Below are 19,192 nucleotides of genomic sequence, written 5' to 3'. Positions count from 1 at the left end.
TCCTCATTTGGTTTAGGGTCACCTGATACCTTTAGGAGCCTACTGAGGCCATCTCAGGCATCTCTCTGCCATTTGGTCTCATGTCCCAGGCATAATGATGAGAAGCTCTCCTCTTATGTGAGCTCACCCTGGAATCAAGCCCCACCTCCCTGCTCCAGGCTGATGCCTTCTGGCAGAGCTTCCTCCCAACACCAGCACCTACAGGCCTGTGAGGCAGGAGATGGGATGTTCTGTCCCGGCTGCTCAACCCCCTCACACTGGCTCCCATTTGCATTCACAGAACATGCTCGGGGCACATGCCACACTCCTTTCCAAGACACCCGGGCCTGCGTGATGAGTTCCTTCCCCAGCAACAGGCATCTGCCAAACACCGGGGAATGGCAAGGCCATAACCCCACAGGAGAAAAGCAGAGAACTTCAGAAAGCAGCAGCTCAGGCACAAGGTTAGTCAATCTTCAATCGCTTGCAGAAAAAAAAAAGTTTGTCCCCTCCCAGAGAGCCTCTGAGTGGGAGCTGTCACTGGTGGGGCAGAACTACATCATCTGCCTGGTGCCCCTGAGGTGGCCTTCTCCATCCGCCTGCCTCCAGACTGGTGAGCACGGCCAACCAGGCACACAAAGCTCTCCAGCAAACAGGAGTGTCACCTATCGCCCCCCAGGGTCCACTGAATGTCCCTGAGCTCTCCTGGGCTGCGACTCTTCACCTAACCCAGGCCACGGGGGAGTAACGTCCATTTCCTCCGTGAAACTGAGACACAGATGTTCACCTCCCCCCAAGAACAGATCACGTTCAAAGGTGGTCTCCCACCAGCCCCAGCTCCTTCTCGGAACTTCTTCCCTCCCTGATACAACTTCTCACTCCATCCATAGGTCTTAGATCCCAGTCTGTTAAGACCCTAACTGACTTTACAGCCAGAGTGAGGTGACAGGAGAAAGACGGCTCCGTTCCTGCCATCACTGTCATCATCAATAACAATCACCATAGATCCCATCTGTTGAGCAGGCAGATACGTGCCTTACACTTCTCTAATTTAATTCTCACCACTCGACAGCTGGGGAAACAGGCTCGCTAAACCTCCAGGACTTGTCCAAGATCACACAAATAGTATCGGCAGAGCTGGGATTCCAACTCTGGCCCAGTTCCTTGAAACGATCCCATTTGCCTCCAGGAGAGAGGGGTATCTACCTTGGCCCTGCTGCGTCTACAGGGCCTGGTACCTAGTAGACACCCAGAAAAGACCTGTTCCATAAATGACTCAAAACATGGATGGACAATGCAGGGGTGGTGAGTGGGCACAGGAAGTGGCCGCTGAGGCAAGCAGGACCTCTCAGCTGCTGCCCCCTCGGTGCACACCACTAATGCTGTGAGGGTCTGTGATTTAGAAATGGGGAGAGCCAAGCACCTCAGGTGGCCCCACCCTCCATTCCCCATTTCATCTCTGGAAAAGCCCCTTTCCCTGAGTTCTCCCTCGGGGTGCACCTGCCCCAGGCAGGGAAGAGGCCTCGACCCTGCACAGTGGTGACCCTCCCATCACATTAAGACAAGTGTGTGGAGATCCCACGCTGGGATCTGTGCATTTGTGCACAGCCACTGCCTCTGGGAAGAGCCGTTTCCTTAAGAAGTCTGACCATGGTGTCACTGAAAGAGAAGGTGCTGGGGTTGCCCTTCCCCATGCCCCCCTTGCATTTGGGCCTTCATCAGTTTCCCCCAGTGAGGGCCCCTGGTCTCCAGGGGAGGACTGGAGAGAGCCAGGGCTGTGACCCGGGCAGCTGCCAGCCCTGGCAAGACTGCCAGCCCCATCTCCTGGCGTGCCCAGCAGGAGAGGCAGTTCTGAGAAGGCAGCGAGCAGAAGGACCGCAGACGCAGAGGCTCATTACAGGGAATGACTAAGTGAGCTGCGATTCCAGGGGAAACCCCGCTCGCTTCTGCTCCCTGAGACGCTCATCCTTGAGCTATTTTGACGAAGGCAGCTCCCAGGTGCCACCCTCAGCCGGGGCAGCCCCCTGAGAGCAGCCAGCTCCCTGGAGGACCCTCTGCCTGGAAGTCTTGATCCTGGCTATTCAGGTCGCCTGACAGGTCTGCCCCACCCTTTTCCAGGGCGGGAAAGTCTGCCCATCCCCGGTTAAAGCGAAATGCTGGGAATGGGGGAAATCCGATCAGCACCTCCTAGGTTTTTGCGGCTGGGTTTCAATAAGGAATGTGACAGTCTCGCAGCAGCTGTGCCCTGCCTGAAACAAGCTCTATTTGAAACCTCCAACAGCTGAACCCCTCCCAGCTACCCGCTGGCCAGCCCGCCCAGCCACCCCCTGCCCCAAATGACAAATAAATAGAAAAATCCAAGCAACAAGCAGGCGCATGCATACGTACACACATACACACACACACACACCCCAACAAATTGGGGGTGGGGGTATCGTGGAGCCACTTGTCCACTGATTCCCAGGTCTCCAAGCCTTCCAGCCCACAGCAGGAGGGCTCCCCGGCAAGCAGAGCATCGGCAGAAACCCACCTTCCTCCATCTCCATTCCCTCTGGAAGGGAAGCCCCCTCCTCCGTCTTGGAGCTGGACTGAGAGGCTGGAGCAGTGGGGCCAGCTCCCCCCTAAAGCCAGTGCCTCCTGTTCTCCATCCGGGCGCGCACTCACACACACACTCATCTTTATTTATCCCAAGGAGAAGGAGTTGAGGTGGGAGGGGAGAACTGGGGCTGAGCTGGGGCGCGGGCTCTCCGGGACCGCCTGGGAAGCCCTGTCATCCCATCCCAAGGAGAGGTGCTCCCCCAGCTGATGCCAAGGCGGCGCCCAGCTGCTCTGCCCGGGGAACACCTGTAGCCATTTTTGTCAGGAGATGTTTATGAAGCAGCAGCAGGTTTATCAAGTCCTCTCTCCTGAGGGAAAGGACCACTGATTTCCCCCAGCTACATTTTTACCCCATGCCCTCAGGAGACCGAGGTCATGGGTGGTTTTCTATTTTGCCCGAGTCTCTCTGAGAAGAGGAGGGAAATAGAAACTTGGGAAGAGAGGGAGAAGACAGGGAGAGAAGGGACTTGGGCAATGGCATGGAATCCCCACCCCCCACCCAGACATTTATTTCTTTTTTATCCTCAGGAAAATGGAGTGGAGCAGGAAGGGGAGGAAAGGAGGGGAAGTCGCAGGAACTGGCAAACACATCAAGGCGGAGTGTAATTAATTGGTGCGTTAAGCTGCTGGGTTATGCTTTAGTACAAGTGAGCCAGGAGGAAAAACGATTTCTCAGAAGGGATTCTTTAATCCTCCCTAACAGAGAGTCTGCAAATTAGACACAGTGTGTGGGGATGTCCCCTACCCACCAAGGGAAGCGAGTAATGAATTCTCCCGGGATCAAGAAGGAAAACCACGGGAAGTTAGAGTGTTCAATATCACTGAGCAAGCGCCTCTCACCACCACCACCTCCACCTCTCTCTCCCAGTCTCCTTCCCAATCTCGTTCTCAATCTCTCTCTCAATGTCTCTCTCTCAGTCTCTCTCTCTCTCTCAATGTCTCTCTCAATCTCTCTCTTGCTACCTAGATATTCCTTTTGTTCAAGGTATAAAGAGAAACCATAGCCCCTACCTTTGAGTACAAACCCCAAGAGAGCTCGGTCTCTATCACCATAACAACAATTCCAAACATCCCAAAAATCAGAGCATAGTCACTCAGTCGCTTTCTCTTTTCAAACAGGGCCCTCCTGTGTCCCAGCTTATAGCCAATGTTTTGGTTTTTCCGCTTGTTGGCTTTGGGGAAGGTGGTGCTGCTGGCGGTGGTGCCGGCATGCTGGTGGTTGTGGGTGGCATTAGGGTGATGGAGCAGGGTCTGGTGGGCATGGTTGTCCTCCCGGGAGGAGATGACGATCTCCGGGGGGTTGCTGGGGCTGAAAAGCTGGAGGGGTTGGCCCTCAGTCTCGGCCTCGATGAGGTTCCTCCGGGAGGCGCTGAGGCGGCTGAGGGGCTTCATGACCCCACCGCTGTACTTGCAGGAGCTCATGGCGATCTCCGTGAAGGGGTTGCTGTCCCGCCGGTGCACCAGGGGGCTGGCCTGCCGGTGCCGGCTGCCTCCGCCAGGCCCACTTGTAGCTGTGGAACTTGGAGAGTGGCCAAGCAAGTGGTCATTGAGATTGAGCTGGCTGCCTTGCCTGGAGGAAGGGTGGAGGATGGCGGTGGAGTTGGACGAAGGGGGGCCCCTGAAAGCGGTGGGAGAGGAGTGCAGCAGGCCAGGGTGGACGGGCTGGCTCTGGAGTTGGGCGAGCTGAGACAGGGGATGCGGTGGCTGCTGCTGCTGCTGCTGCTGAAGCTGCGGAGGCTGAGGCTGCAGCGAGGGTCCCGGGGGTTGCTGGGGGGCTGCTGGTGGCGCTGGCGGTGGTGGCGGCGGCTGCTGCTGCTGCTGCTGTTGCTGCTGCTGCTCATCCCCAGAGGATGGACAGGGGCACTTGGGGTCTTCATCCAGGTCCCCCACCCCCGAGTCATGGAAGTGCCCAGAAGTGTCCATCTTGGGGCCTGGCTGTATTCCCTGCAGCACAAGCCCCCACCCCAAAGCCACCCTCGCTCCAAAGATGTCCTCAAAGAAAGCCAGGCATCCAATCTCCCCCACCAGTGTCTTGGCTCCAGTCCTCTCTCTTTGGCTTGCTTCGGTTCTCTGGGGCTGCCTGGAGTCCAGACGCTGCCACTCAAGAATGCATTGTATTGGGCAGGGAGGGAGAGCAGGAGGGGAGCTTGGAGAAAGAAGAGGGGGTGAAAGAACTCTCTCAGGAGGTGGTCCTCTAGGAGCGTGTGAGGCCAGGCTCAGCTTCACTCCTCGCTGGCTCTATAGCTTCGCTCGCCTCCTCCTGCCACTGTTACATTGTAAGCCAAGCCCACTTATTAGCAGCTGGTCTCATTGGCTTGGCTTAACTCTCCAACCTCCTCCTAGCTCCGCCCCCCGCATAGGCTCCTCCCCGGAGGAGGGGCCTGGCGTCCTCGGCTCCGGCCCCAGTGGCGGCGCAGTGAGGGCTGGGAACTGTAGTTTTCGCTCCCCCGCCCCGGAGCTGAGCCACTGCCCTCTTTCTCTGACAGGTATGGCCACAACCCGCAAGCCCACGGCGACAAGGGATGTTCGCCCACGCGAGGCGATGGGGAGGAAGGACAGAGGGCCTCCTAAGGAGTGTACCCTGATGAGGGGAAAGGCAGACGGAGGGGAAGGCAAACATTTGTTAACCCCCAGGGTTTACCATAGGTTTTTTCACGCATATTATCGGGATGCATTCTCCAAACACCCAAGGAGGTGGGCAGTATGGTCTCATTTACAAAGCCTGATGCTTAGAGATGTTGAGTAACAACGTCAAGGTCACAGAAGCGGGGGGTATCCGCCTCCTGACACCGGGTGGATATACTCACCTACCATTGACAGAGTGCCTACGCCGTGTGTTCAGGCGCCCTATTTCCAACCCTCACATCAGCCCCACGACAATGATGTCAACTTTCTCCTTTTACAGATGAAAATGAAGAAGGAGGAGGAGAAGGAGGAGGAGGAGGAGGAGGAAGAGGAGGAGGAGGAGGAGGAGAAGGGGAGGAAAGAGGAAGAAAGGAGAATTAGGGGAAAAGAATAAGGAGGAAGAGGGAGGGAGGAGGAGGAGGAAAAGGAGGAGGGAGGAAGAAGAAGGAGGACGAGAGAAAGGAAAGGGGAAAAAACACTCCAACACTCAAACATAGATATGTAACTTGTCAGATGTCACCCCGTTTGTAAAGATGCTGGGATTTGAACTTAGTCAATCTGACCCTACACATCCTACACTGTCTCCCAGAACACATTTCCGCTATGATACTCAGTACAAAGTGGTTGTTCAATAAATATTGTTCAAATGTTGGATGGGGGAAAGCCAAAGAGAAGCTGTTGAGGAAGAACTGGTCTCCCCAAAGCAGAATGTGTGAAGCGGACCATGGCTCCAGCCCCTTCCCTAACAGCTGGGCGTGGAGTCACAGGGGGATCTGGCAGGAAGACTCAAGATCCCCCATGGTCATTCCCTACCTGATTTGCCCCACGGGGCTCTGGGAGTCAGAGCTAGGAACAGCTGCTGGCTTCCCAGGTTCAGAATCATCATCATCAAGTATTTATTAAGCTCCCACTGTGTACAGAGGGGGTTCTAAGGGATGGGACCAGAGCTGAATTTATTTTCATTTCTAACTGCAGCAGCCTTAGGCATCAGAAAGGAAGTCACCATGATGGAATTCCCCAGTACACCTGGGGTTTTAAAAGGGAGGCCCCCTCTTCTCTGGTTCTTGATTCCCCATCACCCTTTGGCTTCTGTCCAGCTCCCTCCCTAGATGGGAAGAGGAAAGGGTAGGAGATCCATGCACACAGACACAGACACACACCCAGAAAACATGTTAAGCAGGTGGACACACATGCACATGTGTACATAGTTGTGTGCACACACTAGCCCATGCATGTGCATATGCACACAGGAAGCTTCTAAAGCAGCTCTCCTGACTGGTAAGCAGCAAGTGGCCAGGTTAGGGAGGGATACAGCTCCCCCCAAATGAGCCCAAATTACCCTCTGTATATCAGTTCTCACCTCTCCAATCCCCCATCAACTCTGATGATTGAGAGCTAAACATTACTTGTAATTCAAGCCACAACCCCAAACACCTGACAATTGCTCTTGCACAATAATCTTGATTCCGGCCAGGCATGGTGGCGCACGCTTATAATCCCAGCACTTCAGGTGCCCAAGCCAGGAGGACTGATTGAAGCCAGGAGTTCAAGACCAGCCTGGACAACATACCAAGACCCAGTCTCTACAAAAAAATTTTTAAATTAGCTGGACATAGTGGCAAGTGCCTGTAGTCCAGCTACCCAGGAGGCTGAGGGAGGAGGACTGCTTGAGCCCAAGAGTTTGGGGCTGCAGTGAACTGTGAGAGTGCCACTGCACTTCAGCCCGGCTGGCAGAGTGTGATCCTGTCTCTAAAAAAGCTAAAATAGAAAATAAGAATCTTGATTCTTGTGATTATCAACGACATAGTCATTCCCCCTACCCCTGCCATCACACACACACACGCGCGCACACACACACACACACACACACACACACACTCTACAGGTCACAGCACCAGGCCTCAGATGCAAGCCTGGGATCTCCTGTGTTTCCCCATGACTAGGCCCTCTAGCACCCACCCCCAGGCCCTTCAGGCTCTCCTGCCTTCCCCCTCCTTCCCTTCTGTATTCTCGATGTCCATCCCTCTCCTCCATCCCCAAATAGAGACACCTGCTTGGTTCAAGGCTCCAGATCACATACTTAAGTTTAATGATCTTCTAATAAATTATCATGAATATGTTGTTAGCAGCAAAAAATGTGCTGTTCGTGTTGGTTTTCTAGTGCTGGATACAGCTTCTGGGCTGTGAAAAATCCATTTTGGAGAGCAGGCTCCAGGCCTGGGTATTCCCGTGCTCACTCTACCCCCAGCTGCCTCAGCTAACCTTTCTGGCCAGCCTCTTGCCTCCAGTTCTCCTGGCTGTGCCAGTGGGATCCAAATGGGGCCTGTTAGAGCATGTCCTGCCATCATGGATGAGGATGAGAGATAGCTTGGGTGGAGCCCTAACTATGCCAGCACCAAAGATCAGTGGTTATCTGGAAATGGACTGGAACTTGACAGCTGACGCCGCTGAGCCAGCTCATGCCCCTTGTTACAGCTATCCTGTCATCAATAGGAGGAGAAGAACAATGTCATGTTTACAGCTTGGGCTCAAGTGTCAGACTGCCCAGGCTGGAGCCCTTCTCTGCCACAGGACAACTGTGTGACCACAGGCAAGATGACCTTCTGATCATCCATATACATCTGTTCCTGACTCCACAGTGATGTCTCATTAGCAGCTTGACATCAGCCATGCTAGGAGGATTTACACCACAGAAATTGGCTAACGCTGTAAATTAGAGCTTATGTTTTCCTGGAAGCCGCTTGTTAAAACTTTCCTGGCTGTTCAACATGTACCAGCACACTGCTGCCTCCTATGTCATTATATACAGGCTGTGCATGCCACCCCCTGCCTTTCTGCTCACCAGCACAAGCTTTGCCACTTGCCCACTGTGTGACCAATTGCTTGTCTTCTCAGGCCTTCAATTTCCTTAGTTCCATTGACAGCGCCGGCCAAGTACTTTGTAACTGCCAAGCACCGCCAGGTTAGTGAATCAGCTGGGAGTGCTCAACCACAGGGCTGATCATGTCAGGTTTTCCACGCTGCCCTCCAGATGCACTGCACTCAGCATCGTCTGCTGTTGCTGCATGTCAAAGCCCCACTGTTGAAAACTCCCCGGTGCTTCCCCTAGCCCCCAGCCACAACCATGTCTTCACAGCAGCCTGTGAGTGCAGGCCATCACCCATTTTATAGATGAGAAAACTGAGACATTAGACAGATTGTAAAACTTGCCCAGAGTTACTAATTAATAACTAGTCATAAAGCTGGAATCAAACCCAGGCCCGTCCAACCTCAAAGTTCAAACACTCGTCATATGTCCTGAAACCCAAATGTAAAAGATTCAGTCTTACTGATATTTACTAAACATTACCATGTGACTCACATAGCAAACCCTCAGGAACTTAGAGTCTCACTGTAGAGACAAGTTATACTCACGGGGGGTGACAAAAAACAGCAATGACAATCCCAAAGTGCGGTAGAGACAGTAGAGTTCACTGAAGGCAGAGGGTTGTCAGGGGTGGCTTCATGGAGGTGGTGAAACGTAAGCCACAGCTTAAGTGATGAGGAGCAACTCCTTATACTGCCCTAAGATGAGAGGCTGACAAATTAGGACTTTTTAGTCCGCAAAGCAGGGTGTGGAGGGGCTCCTTACCCCAGAGAGCACAGGGAGAGTGGACAAGGAAGGTAGGGACGGCCTTTGGCCGTGCCAGCTCCACATCAAGCACGCTGTTGCTCGGTTCCTGCCCTCCTTTCCCGGCTCGTTCCTCACCACCTTCGTCCTTAAGCCCCAGCATCACCAACCTACTGTAGCTCCCCCTTAAGTCATGCTATTTCCCATCTGCCTTCCCTCGCTCACTCTGTTCCCTCTGCCTGGCATGCCCTTCCCCTAGATTTCCATCTAACACATTTCTCTTTGACTTCCATGACATGACTCAAACGTCTTCTTTCTGAGAAGCTTCCCCTGAACTCCCTAAACTCAAATCAGGAGCTGCTTCTGTATTTTCAGTGCCATGTGCTAACAGGGCCTCTACAGAGCAACACAGCTATTATGTCCTTATGAGTCCTTTGCCCCTAGACCGTGATCTCCTTGAGGGCAGGGATGATGTCCTCTTCACTGCTATACTGCAGCTCTTCCAAAGACCCACTTACAATCGGTGCTTAGTAAAGATTAATCAAACTCACTACACTTGAAACCTGGGTGAGGTCATTTGAAGGCAAGTAAGAGAAAGTCATAGTACTTTTCACAACAAATCATAAACACAATTTCCTCAACAGTAAAATGAGTGAGATAGAAAAGATAATTTCTAAGATCCTTCAGCTTTAAAACTCAATCATCTATTGTCTGTAGAACTCGTATCCCCAAAAGGTAGGACTAACTGAAAATAGGTTTAAGAAAAGTAGTGGTTCATGGTTTATATGGCTGTCTTTCCCACAGGCTGTGACCTGCATAAAAGGGCTCTATTTTTTTCCGTATCCCCAGCACTGATCAGGGTGCCTGGCTATGAATTGCTCATTAATGATTTATTGGATAGATGGTTGGATGCATGGACAGATGGATGGATGGATGGATGCATGAACAGATGGATGGATGGATAGATGGATGGATGGATGGATAGATGGATGGATGGATGGATGGATGGATGGATGGATGGATGGATGGATAGATGGATGGATGGATGGATGGATGGATGGATGGATGGATGGATGAATGGATGGATGGATGGATGGATGAATGGATGGACAGATGAACAGATGGATGGACAGATGGATGGATGGGTAGATAGGTGGGTGGATGGATGGATGGATGGATGGATGGATCGATGGAGTCCATCAATGAATGGAGTTTAGACACAATGACAGATAATGGTGGGTTTTCTAGAAAAGCCAGTGGTGTTGGAGGGATACCCTTAACCTTCTAAGGATAGGGTCATAAAGATCAACCACCCCCTTCCTCAGACTCTGAATGGTTGGACAACTTTAGGCTGAACAGCTCATTAGCCCATGTGAGTTCAGTCATTACTGTGTTCTTATCTGGGAGCTTCGTTACTGAATTAATTAATGCTCTAATAATAAAACAAACCCTGTGTTTGCAGACCACTTTATAGTTTTCCAACTGCTTTTACATAAAATACTTCATTTGCAACTCTTGGCAGCCCTGGAAGGCTGGCTGGGGAGGCTCTATTATTCCCACTTTCACCCCATGAACTGGAGTTTAGAAAGATTTCAGTAGTTTCCTCAAGGTCGCCAGTTAGGCATGGATTTGAACCTGGGTCTGTTTGTTCTTTCCCATCCATTCTGCCTGGAAAGCCCTTCCAGCCCACCTCTTGCTCTGTGTCCTGTCCTATGAGAATTTAGGGAGTAGCACGAGCGCCAGCCCTGCCCAGAACTTTCCCTGACCTCCGCTCCTCTGCGCCCTCAGTTTGACACTGTCTCCCTCTTCCAAATTCCCTGCGCACTTTACTGTACCTCTCTGGGAACTCTGTTCACCTCTTGCCCTGAACTGGTGTTGTCTCTATACATGTCCTCTCTCCCCAGTTTGATTTTATGTTTTATTTTATTTACAGGTATTGATCGACTTACGACCTATGCAACTTACGACCATTCGACTTTACGACCAGAATCGCTAGCCACGACTGCTCCGCGTCTGGCAGCACAAACGTTGCCCAGCTGGGCGTACACAGTGCGGACCAGCTTCTGGCAGCACTACCATCTCCGCGTGCACAATTTCAACTGTTATCCCAGACTCGGTACATACATACTCAACTTACGACCAAATCGTGTTACGACCGGTCTGTCGGAACCAATCGTGGTCGTAAGTTGAGCACTGGCTGTATTTTATTTTTTTGAGGCAGAGTCTTGCTCTGTCCCCCAGGCTGGAGTGCAGTGGCTCGATCTCTATCTCAGCTCACTCCAACCTCCGCCTCCCAGGTTCAAGCGATTCTCATGCCTCAGCCTCCCGAGCAGCTGGGATTACAGGCACCCACCACCACGCCCGGCTAATTTCCCTGATTTTAATTGACACCATAAGCTTCTTGATGACAGAAGCTTATTGTATAAATTGAAAAACACACACACACAAAACACTGCATTTCATGCTGCATCCAAATTGTGTGTTGAATATATAAATGGGTAAGAGGGTGAGTTTCACGTGAGTAAGAATTTAGGGCACTTTAACCCAGGACACATGACTTGCCTCTTACTTGCCCTGCTGGCCTCCAGGAATGCCAACTGGTACTGTCCACACTTCTTTCCTCTGAGTCCCTGGATGTCCCAACCCTGGGTGAGGCCTCATAATGAATGCCCACCTAACCCCCGCAAGCCATGATCCAAGGAGTGAGGTAGGAGCACAGCACCTTACCTGTCCCCAGGCCATGCACCAACAACTCTCAGCCACCTACGGGTGCCGAGGAGACTTCAGCTTCATGCAGGCTCCTCCCCTTACTCTGCTTTGCTAAAGAAAAACTGAAGCTCTAAGCCAGGTGCCATGGCTCACACCTGTAATTCCAGCACTTTAGGAGGCTGAGGCAGGTAGATCGCCTGGAGTCAGGAGTTCAAGACCAGCCTGGCCATCATGGTGAAACCCCATCTCTACTAAAAATATAAAAAATTAGCTGGGCATATTGGTGGGCGCCTGTAATCTCGGCTACCAGGGAGGCTGAGGCAGGAGAATTGCTAGAACCCAGGGGGCTGAGGTTGCAGTGAGCTGAGATCACACCATTGCATTCCAGCCTGGGCAACAAGAGTATAATTCTGTCTCAAAAAAAAAAAAAAAAAAAAAAGAAAGAAAAAGAAAAGGAAAAGCTGAGGGCTTGTCTGAATGTCAAGGTAAAGGGGACATACAGGCAGATTCCCTACACCTGGAGCATTTACTGAGGGCCAACTCTGGGCGTTCGTGGTTCCAACACGCCAGGGGGTAAGGTTAGTATCCCATTCTACAGATGAAGAAACCAAGTCAAGTTTCAGAGACAGTAACTAGCCTGCTCTTGTTCACAGAGGAGCGGAGAGTCCAAGCCATGAGCCACACAGGTCTATGCGCTCTGCGAGGTCACACCCTCCCCACTCAGACTCTGCTACCAAACTTCATCCCCTTCTAGAGAAAGTAACCCTCCTGCCTGCCACTCCTGCCTGGGTCCTCCATGAAACCTCCTCTAACAACAGGAGTGGGGAAAGGTCTCAAAAGAGCGGCTCCATGGAGACCTACCTGGACAAAGTTTGATGATTCTACTTCTAAAACTCCGCAGAGGCCAGGCTGGTCCTAACCTGGAGAGAAGACAGTGGAGCCACCAGGCCAGGCGCCGCAGCAGCCTTGGGCGGGGAATCGGCCCATCTGGTTCCAGGCTGCCATTTTCCTGCCAGGGACCCTAACGAGCAAGGTGCGCCCCTCGAGCCTGCGAACCTAGGATCATTCACGCCTCCTGCGCAGTTGTCTTGTGAAAACAGAGATACATTTTTAAACGCATCTCCTGATCCCTTCTCTGAGGCTTTGGTGTGGGAACTTCTTGTTCTAACCAGATGAGTCAGTCCGGATGGGAACGTTTATTTATTTGAGGGAGTCAAAGGTCAAATGGAAGGTGCTGATGCTGTGTCTGGGAAGAAGGCATGGGAAATGGGCACAGGGTGCCAACATTCTGTCACCCAGATGCCTGCTGGGCTCACAGGGAGTGGTGGAGGTACATGCTTTGCATACGGTGGAGTGCTGCCCACGTGGACTGGCTGGTGTCTGCAGGACCCCTGCCTGGCAAGGGCTCAGCATCAGAGCCTTGGCCCTGGAGTCTGGGTAGGCCCTGGAGTCTGCATGGGGCCGACTGGGTGGAGAGAGCCATCACGTGCCATCCTGGGTGGGTGTGTCCTGCCAGCCCCACGCCGTGGTGTAGGTGACGACACCTGTCCCCACTGGAGACGTGGCTCCACAGGACAGCACTTGTGTCTATCTTACTCACTTCTGTAACACCAGAGCCTGTCATAGAGCACGTTGTCAATTCAGGTTTGCTGACTAAATCAGCTTCCTGGCCCCAGCCTCAAACGGCTCACAGAAAATAAAACTCCAACAGTTTCCCAAACCCAGAACTGGCACCTGAGCAGCCCAAGGGAGGGCCCAGGCCTCAGCAGCCCCGGGCTCCTGGCAGGGAAGGCAGCAGCCAGTGTCCCCTGGGCCTGGATGGATGTCTCTCCTACAGGGAGGACAGTGAGGGAGCAGCAGGGCCAGCTGGCAGTTGAGGCCGCAGCCCCCGAGCCAGCTCCTCCCTGGACCCCAGGCAGCCAGTGGCAGCCCCCCGCCGTGCCGCCTAGGGTCTGAGATTGTGGTCCCAGCTGGTCAGTGCTCACCCACGGGGGTGGGGGGCAGAGCAACCTGTGGCGGGTTTGTGAGGAGTGTGGCGGCCTCTGCTGGTGGCGCATGCACATAGCTTCACACGCCAGGCACCTCAGGAGGCGGGAGGGAGCCCCCAGGCAGAACCTGAACCCCAGCCTCAGCTTTCTGTGTCCTTCCATGGAGGCCCAAGGACTGGATCTGGTGCCAGAATCAACTTCTGTGAATATTTTGCAAAAGTCCCTCTTATTTCCCAGGCTTCCTTAGGTTTTTTCACCATCGGGGAAGAAAACATCTGTTGTCTGTCCTGGGTGAGGGCACCATAAAACCTTTGAATGAGAGGCTGGACAGGAGGCCAGAGGCGCCTCCAGGCCCACCCTATCAGCAAAAGCAGAAGCCCTCCGGAGATGGGAGGGGACTTGCCTGCACTCACACGTGAGTCAAGCACACAGCTGGGACTCAAGCCCGGCCTCCACGATGGTCCCCTTCAACCGGCCCGTCATCTCTGGGTTGCTATGGAGCATCCACCAGCACAGCTCCACTCCAGGTCGCTGCTGCCAAACGAGGGACAAAGGCCCCTCTCCCCTCAGCCCAGCCACTAGGCACAGTCAGGAGCTGCAGCCTGGGTGCCCAGCCCTCTGACATGAATCCTGCAGAACGCCGGGCTCCTCGCCTGCCTCCCGCCCTTGTTTTGCCTCCTTCACTCCTGGGAAAGGTGGCAGCCGGAGGGTTGCTATGGACACTGCAGCTGGGCGCTCCCTCCGCAGGCATAATCCGAAGATGCCCTCCCTGCTGGAGTCCAAGTCTCTAATTGCTGAGCCTCAGAGGCAGTGATGCTGCCTCACAGGAAGTACTGGGCAGCGATGAGCTGAGGAGGGAAGGAGAGAGCGACAAGATAGAAATCACCTGAAATCGGAAGGAACAAGCTCGACCTACGTAGGTAGACTGACAAAACCGATGTCGATTTAGCCAGAATTAGAAGAGCAATAGTGTCAGGCTCCCATCTAACCAGACACCTTGTCACTGTCGCCAGTGTCTCTCGGGTGGGATGCTGAGTGGAGAAGGAGGGAGAGGAGAGGCGTCACAGCTGTGTACATGGGCAGTGACTGCAGGAGAGGCCTTGACAGCCATTTTGCTCTAATTTGAGAAACACAGGACTTTTCTGAGCCGGACTCCTGGCCATTCTGGTACCTTGAAGCAGAAGCAACCTGGCTCCCCACTCCCACAAAGGCCCCCTGGTTTTTCCCCACTGGGAAATCAGATCCTTATCACCACTGCCAGTCCCACCATGAAAACAGAGCACGCTCCTCACCAGGGTCCCACCTGGCTAGAGAGCCATCCCTGTGATGCTGTTCCTACCATGAGACCAGGGCACACCACCTCCATGAGCAGCCTCTCCAGGGGATCAGGACATTGTCACTGCTGTTCTTGTTCCCACTATGAGACCAGAACTTTTCCTTCAGCATTGGGCTCTCCACCTTGAAATCAGAGTATTTCTGATTTCACCTCTATTCACGCCACCCACCTACACATCAGACCAAGTCACCAAGGCCATAGGACTTTACACAGCCATGGACATAGGTCCCATGTGGATCATGCCACCCGGAGACCACATGCTGTGGGCGGGGCACAGTCAGTCTCACCTCCAGAGCCCGCAGGGCCACATGAACCTTTATAGAGAGGGCACAAAGAAGGGCACACTGAGCCCTGCAAGTCACCCGACACATCTGTGGCAGCTGGGGTGACCTTCTGGGGGCTGTGCTTATCTCACACAGACCCTAATGCCTGGTGGCATCAGGACACAGCCATGAGGAGGACAAAGTTCTATTTGCTCTGCCCTGACCACCAGCAGAGACATCCTCCTGCCACATGCATCAACCCTGGAGGAAGCGTGACTGAATTAGGGAAGCCCACCTCCATCCCAGAGACCCTTGGGATAGATACAGACACACACACAGGTATATAGCTATAGACACACATACATACACATACATATGCATACATACACACACGTGTGTATATCCATGTGGATACATATAGACATATATTTGTATATATTTATACATAGAGAGAGGGGGAGAGGCGGAGGGCGGGATGGAAGGCTTCTCTAAATCCTGCAGTCTACCACTCTCTCTCTCGGTGAGGCAGTTCCTATCGTCCCCATTTGACAAAGAAAAACTGACCCAGAGAGGCCTAGGGACTTGCCCATGATTAAATCGCCGAGCTTCAGACTCAGGGCCCAGCACCCTCATCTTGGCTCTCTTCCCGTCTGGCATTTGAAAGTCACCCCTCAGAATGGGAATGGATGAGGCTGCATATCTCAGAGAGAATGTATGCCAAATAGAAGCCATTATTCTAACCGAGAAGCTTTTTCCTACAATTTAAGAAACCTTGCCTCCTCTGATTGTTTCCGAAATTATGTTCCCAGGACCGATTTTATGACAAATTGCTGCCCTGGCAACCCCTGCGACCCATCACGGGAGCCCCTGGGTGGCCCGGTAAGCGCTAATCCTCTCTTTAGTACAGTATCTTCTCCTCCTGCAAACCCAGTGATTAAGACTCCTGGTAGCCTCAGGAACTGGCACATGTGAGCCTCAGGGAGTAAGAGAGGCCAGCAGCTTCCTACTTACTTCTTGCCACTTCCATTAAAGAAGCTTCTGAGCCTGCCAGGAGGGCTACAAAAGGAAAAGGAAAAGGAAAGCGGGTGGGAGCCTGCCCTCGCAGCCCCGAAGTCTCACTGCAGCGGCTCCTGGCAGCGTGAGCTCTGACTGTGATCAGCGGGGCGCACACTTCTGCATCTCCTGACGAGGGCCAAGGAAGCTGTCAACTCCCTCTCGCCCAACGGAGAAGTTTCGGGTCATCGAGTGTCCTCAGACCCAAGGATCTCAGCTGATGGAACTTCTGCTGTGGAGAGAAAGGACAAGATAGCAAGAGATCCTAAGAGACTTGAACCCTGGGTCTGAGGCTGTAGGAAATTGATTTGTGTGGGATTGGTACCAAGGCAGAAATTGTCCAGAAGAATAGATTGCCAGAGACAAGCAGGCAGCCAGTATCTCCTACTTCAGGCTAGACAAGTTCTAACTGGAACGCTCTGCTCTCCCTGCGAAGTGTAGATGTGAAGGGGTTGGCATGGTGCCGGGCAGGTGCCTGCTGAAGGCTCATTTCCTTCTCTCCTCACTTCACTGATCGAGAAGGGGGCTTGGATCAGGACTCTAAAGGCTCTAAATCCAAAGAGTACGATTAACCTTAGTCCAGCCATCGCTCAGGAGAGGGAGAGGGGAGGCACCTAGCTTCCAGGATTGTGTTGCACGTAGGAAGGAGCTCTGGGCTCGCGTGAAGTTAGCTGCCCCTGGATGGCCTGGGCAGAGCCCATCTGAGGGCAGGAGCCCAACATCTCTGGCGCTCACTGCCTCCTGCAGGATCCTACACCTTCTTGTCTTTCACCTCCTGAAGAGCTTGGAGAGACTAAAGTCAAACCAACGCAAGGGATAGACAGAACCCACTCCGAGGCCAAGCCCAGTGGTGTAGCTTCCAGGCCGTTCTTGGCTGGGGAGGTAGTGTTCAGCCCCCTGGCTTCTCCTGTCGCCCCAGACTTGGCGGTTTTGAAGTGGGTAAGCAGCTTTGCCAAGTGATCCCCCAGAAGAGAGAGAAGAAACATGCATGCATGTGGCATTTTGTCAGCTGCACCAGCAAAGTGATGATGGGGGAGGCGGTGGAGTCAGTGACTCAAAGCAGGTTCGGGGATTATCTGCCGTTTTCAATTATCCACATTCCTCATCACCATGGAGAATTGAGAATCGGGTGTATTTGCCTCCCCCTCAACACTGGTGCTGGCATTAGAGACGTGATTTGTACTTGGAGCAACTGTGGGTAAAGGACTCAGAATGGTCTCTGTGTAAAATTTCACCAGCAATGAAATATAATTAAAGAGCTCTCTGTACCTGGCACCTTTTGGTCCCTTTAGAAATAACTGGAAGAGGCCAGGCACGGTGGCACACGCCTGTAATCCCAGCACTTTGGGAGGCCGAGGTGGGTGGATCACCTGAGGTCAGTTCAAGACCAGCCTGGCCAACACGGTGAAATCCCATCTCTACTAAAAATACAAAAATTAGCTGGGCATGGTGGTGCATGCCTACAATCCCAGCTACTCAGGGGTCTCAGACAGGAGAATTGCTTGAACCCGGGAGGCAGAAGTTGCAGTGAGCTGAGATCACACCACTACACTACAGCCTGGGTGACAGAGTGAGACTCTGTCTCAAAAAAAAAATAATAATAATGACTGGAAGATAAGCATACCTGAGAAGAGAATTGATGATGATTGAGCGTCCGTGAGGTACTCGATACTCATGTTGAGCCAAGGAGACTTCAGCTCAGAGAGGTTGACTTGCCTGTCGTTTGTCACAGCATGGAGCGACAAAGTGCTCCAATGCAGGGCCTTCGATCCCAAGGCTCATCCCCACTGTACCCTTCTCTCAGTGAACCCAGACCTCTGTTAGAAGACATGGGGACCCATCTTGGACCTCCCTGTCTGTATCTGCTGAGATGCTTTCAATTGCCAGTCCAAACAAAAAAAAAAAAAAGAAACCCGAGGGGGTTTAAAAACAAAGAAATTTGTTATGTCACACACTAAGAACGCAAGAGGTAAAATAGTCCCAGGGGTCCCTAATTTGCAGCACATGTCCCTATGAGCATTGGCGCTTCCTGACTTTCTGCTCTGCCATCCTCAGCATGTTGATTGCAAGGCGGCCACAGCACCCTGAGGCATCCCACTGACAACCTTCAAATCCAGCAACCAGGAAGAGGAGCCCCCTGCTGTGGATCTCTTTAATAATGAGAACACTTGTCCCAGAAGTCCCTAGACTTTCCTTTGCATCTCACTGGTCAAAGAATGGGTTAGGCCAGGCGTGGTGGCTCATGCCTATAATCCCAGCACCTTGGGAGACCAAGGAGGGCTGATTGCCTGAGGTCAGGAGTTTGAGACCAGCCTGGCCAACATGGTGAAACCCCGTCTCTACTAAAAGAACAAAAATTAGCCAGGCGTGGTGGTGGGCGCCTATAATCCCAGCTACTTGGGAAACTGAGGCAGGAGAATTGCTTGAACCAGGAGGTGGAGGTTGCAGTGAGCTGAGATTACGCCACCGCACTCCAGCCTGGGCAATAGAGTGAGGCTCAGTCTCAAAAAAAAAAAAAATGGGTTAAATCACCAAGAAAAGGGGAGAGGAGTACCATCTTGGCTAGATATTGGGGCCTGACTTCCTCTGAAGCAGATGCTGACCAGAGGAGTGTGGACACACGGGGGGTTCAAGGCAGAAGTGGGGGTGCTGTTGGCTCCTGGACAGAAAGAGCTGCATGGCCACATCCACCAGTCCAGCCAGAGGTCTGAATGCACCTGCTTGTAGTCTGAATGCACCTGCTTGTAGGGGTTCTTTCCCCCGGGACAGCTCCCAGTGTGGACTCTGAGGACATGTGCTAGCTCGGTGTCCTTGTGGCTTAGATAAGAAGGGGTGAGGCACCAGCTCATACCAAAATGGGAACCTGCTGGCCTTCCTGTGAGCTTATCTAGAGGACACACACAACCGACTTCATTAGAAAAATTAGGGGGAAAAAAATCTTATTAAAGATTTGTTCTATCACATACCGGGGAAGCAAAGCCTTTCATGAAACCTAATGGGCAATGCGGGTGATTTGAACAGCTACACGGTG

General features: G+C 52.7%; 1 protein-coding gene across 3 annotated transcripts in view; it reads right to left on the bottom strand.

Moving 5' to 3' along the window:
• The window catches only part of KCNN3 (potassium calcium-activated channel subfamily N member 3), a 167,152-nt gene extending 162,248 nt beyond the window's left edge, over positions 1-4,904 (bottom strand). For 2 of the 3 annotated variants that reach the window (XM_032265108.1, XM_032265109.1), the window contains exon 1: positions 3,589-4,904. In XM_032265108.1, the coding sequence (XP_032120999.1) occupies positions 3,589-4,500 (912 nt within the window). In that variant the 5' untranslated portion in view covers positions 4,501-4,904. Of the gene's footprint in view, positions 1-2,509; positions 3,469-3,588 lie in introns of those variants that run through there. The other variant, XM_032265110.1, reaches the window with a different exon arrangement.
• Positions 4,905-19,192: the final 14,288 nt, after the last annotated feature.

Source organism: Sapajus apella, unplaced genomic scaffold (assembly GCF_009761245.1).
Source record: "Sapajus apella isolate SASKATOON/1434 unplaced genomic scaffold, GSC_monkey_1.0 scaffold148, whole genome shotgun sequence".
NCBI classification, from domain to species: domain Eukaryota; kingdom Metazoa; phylum Chordata; class Mammalia; order Primates; family Cebidae; genus Sapajus; species Sapajus apella.
The sequence above is the reverse complement of the archived record's forward strand: the minus strand, read 5'-3'. Positions and strand labels throughout refer to the sequence as shown.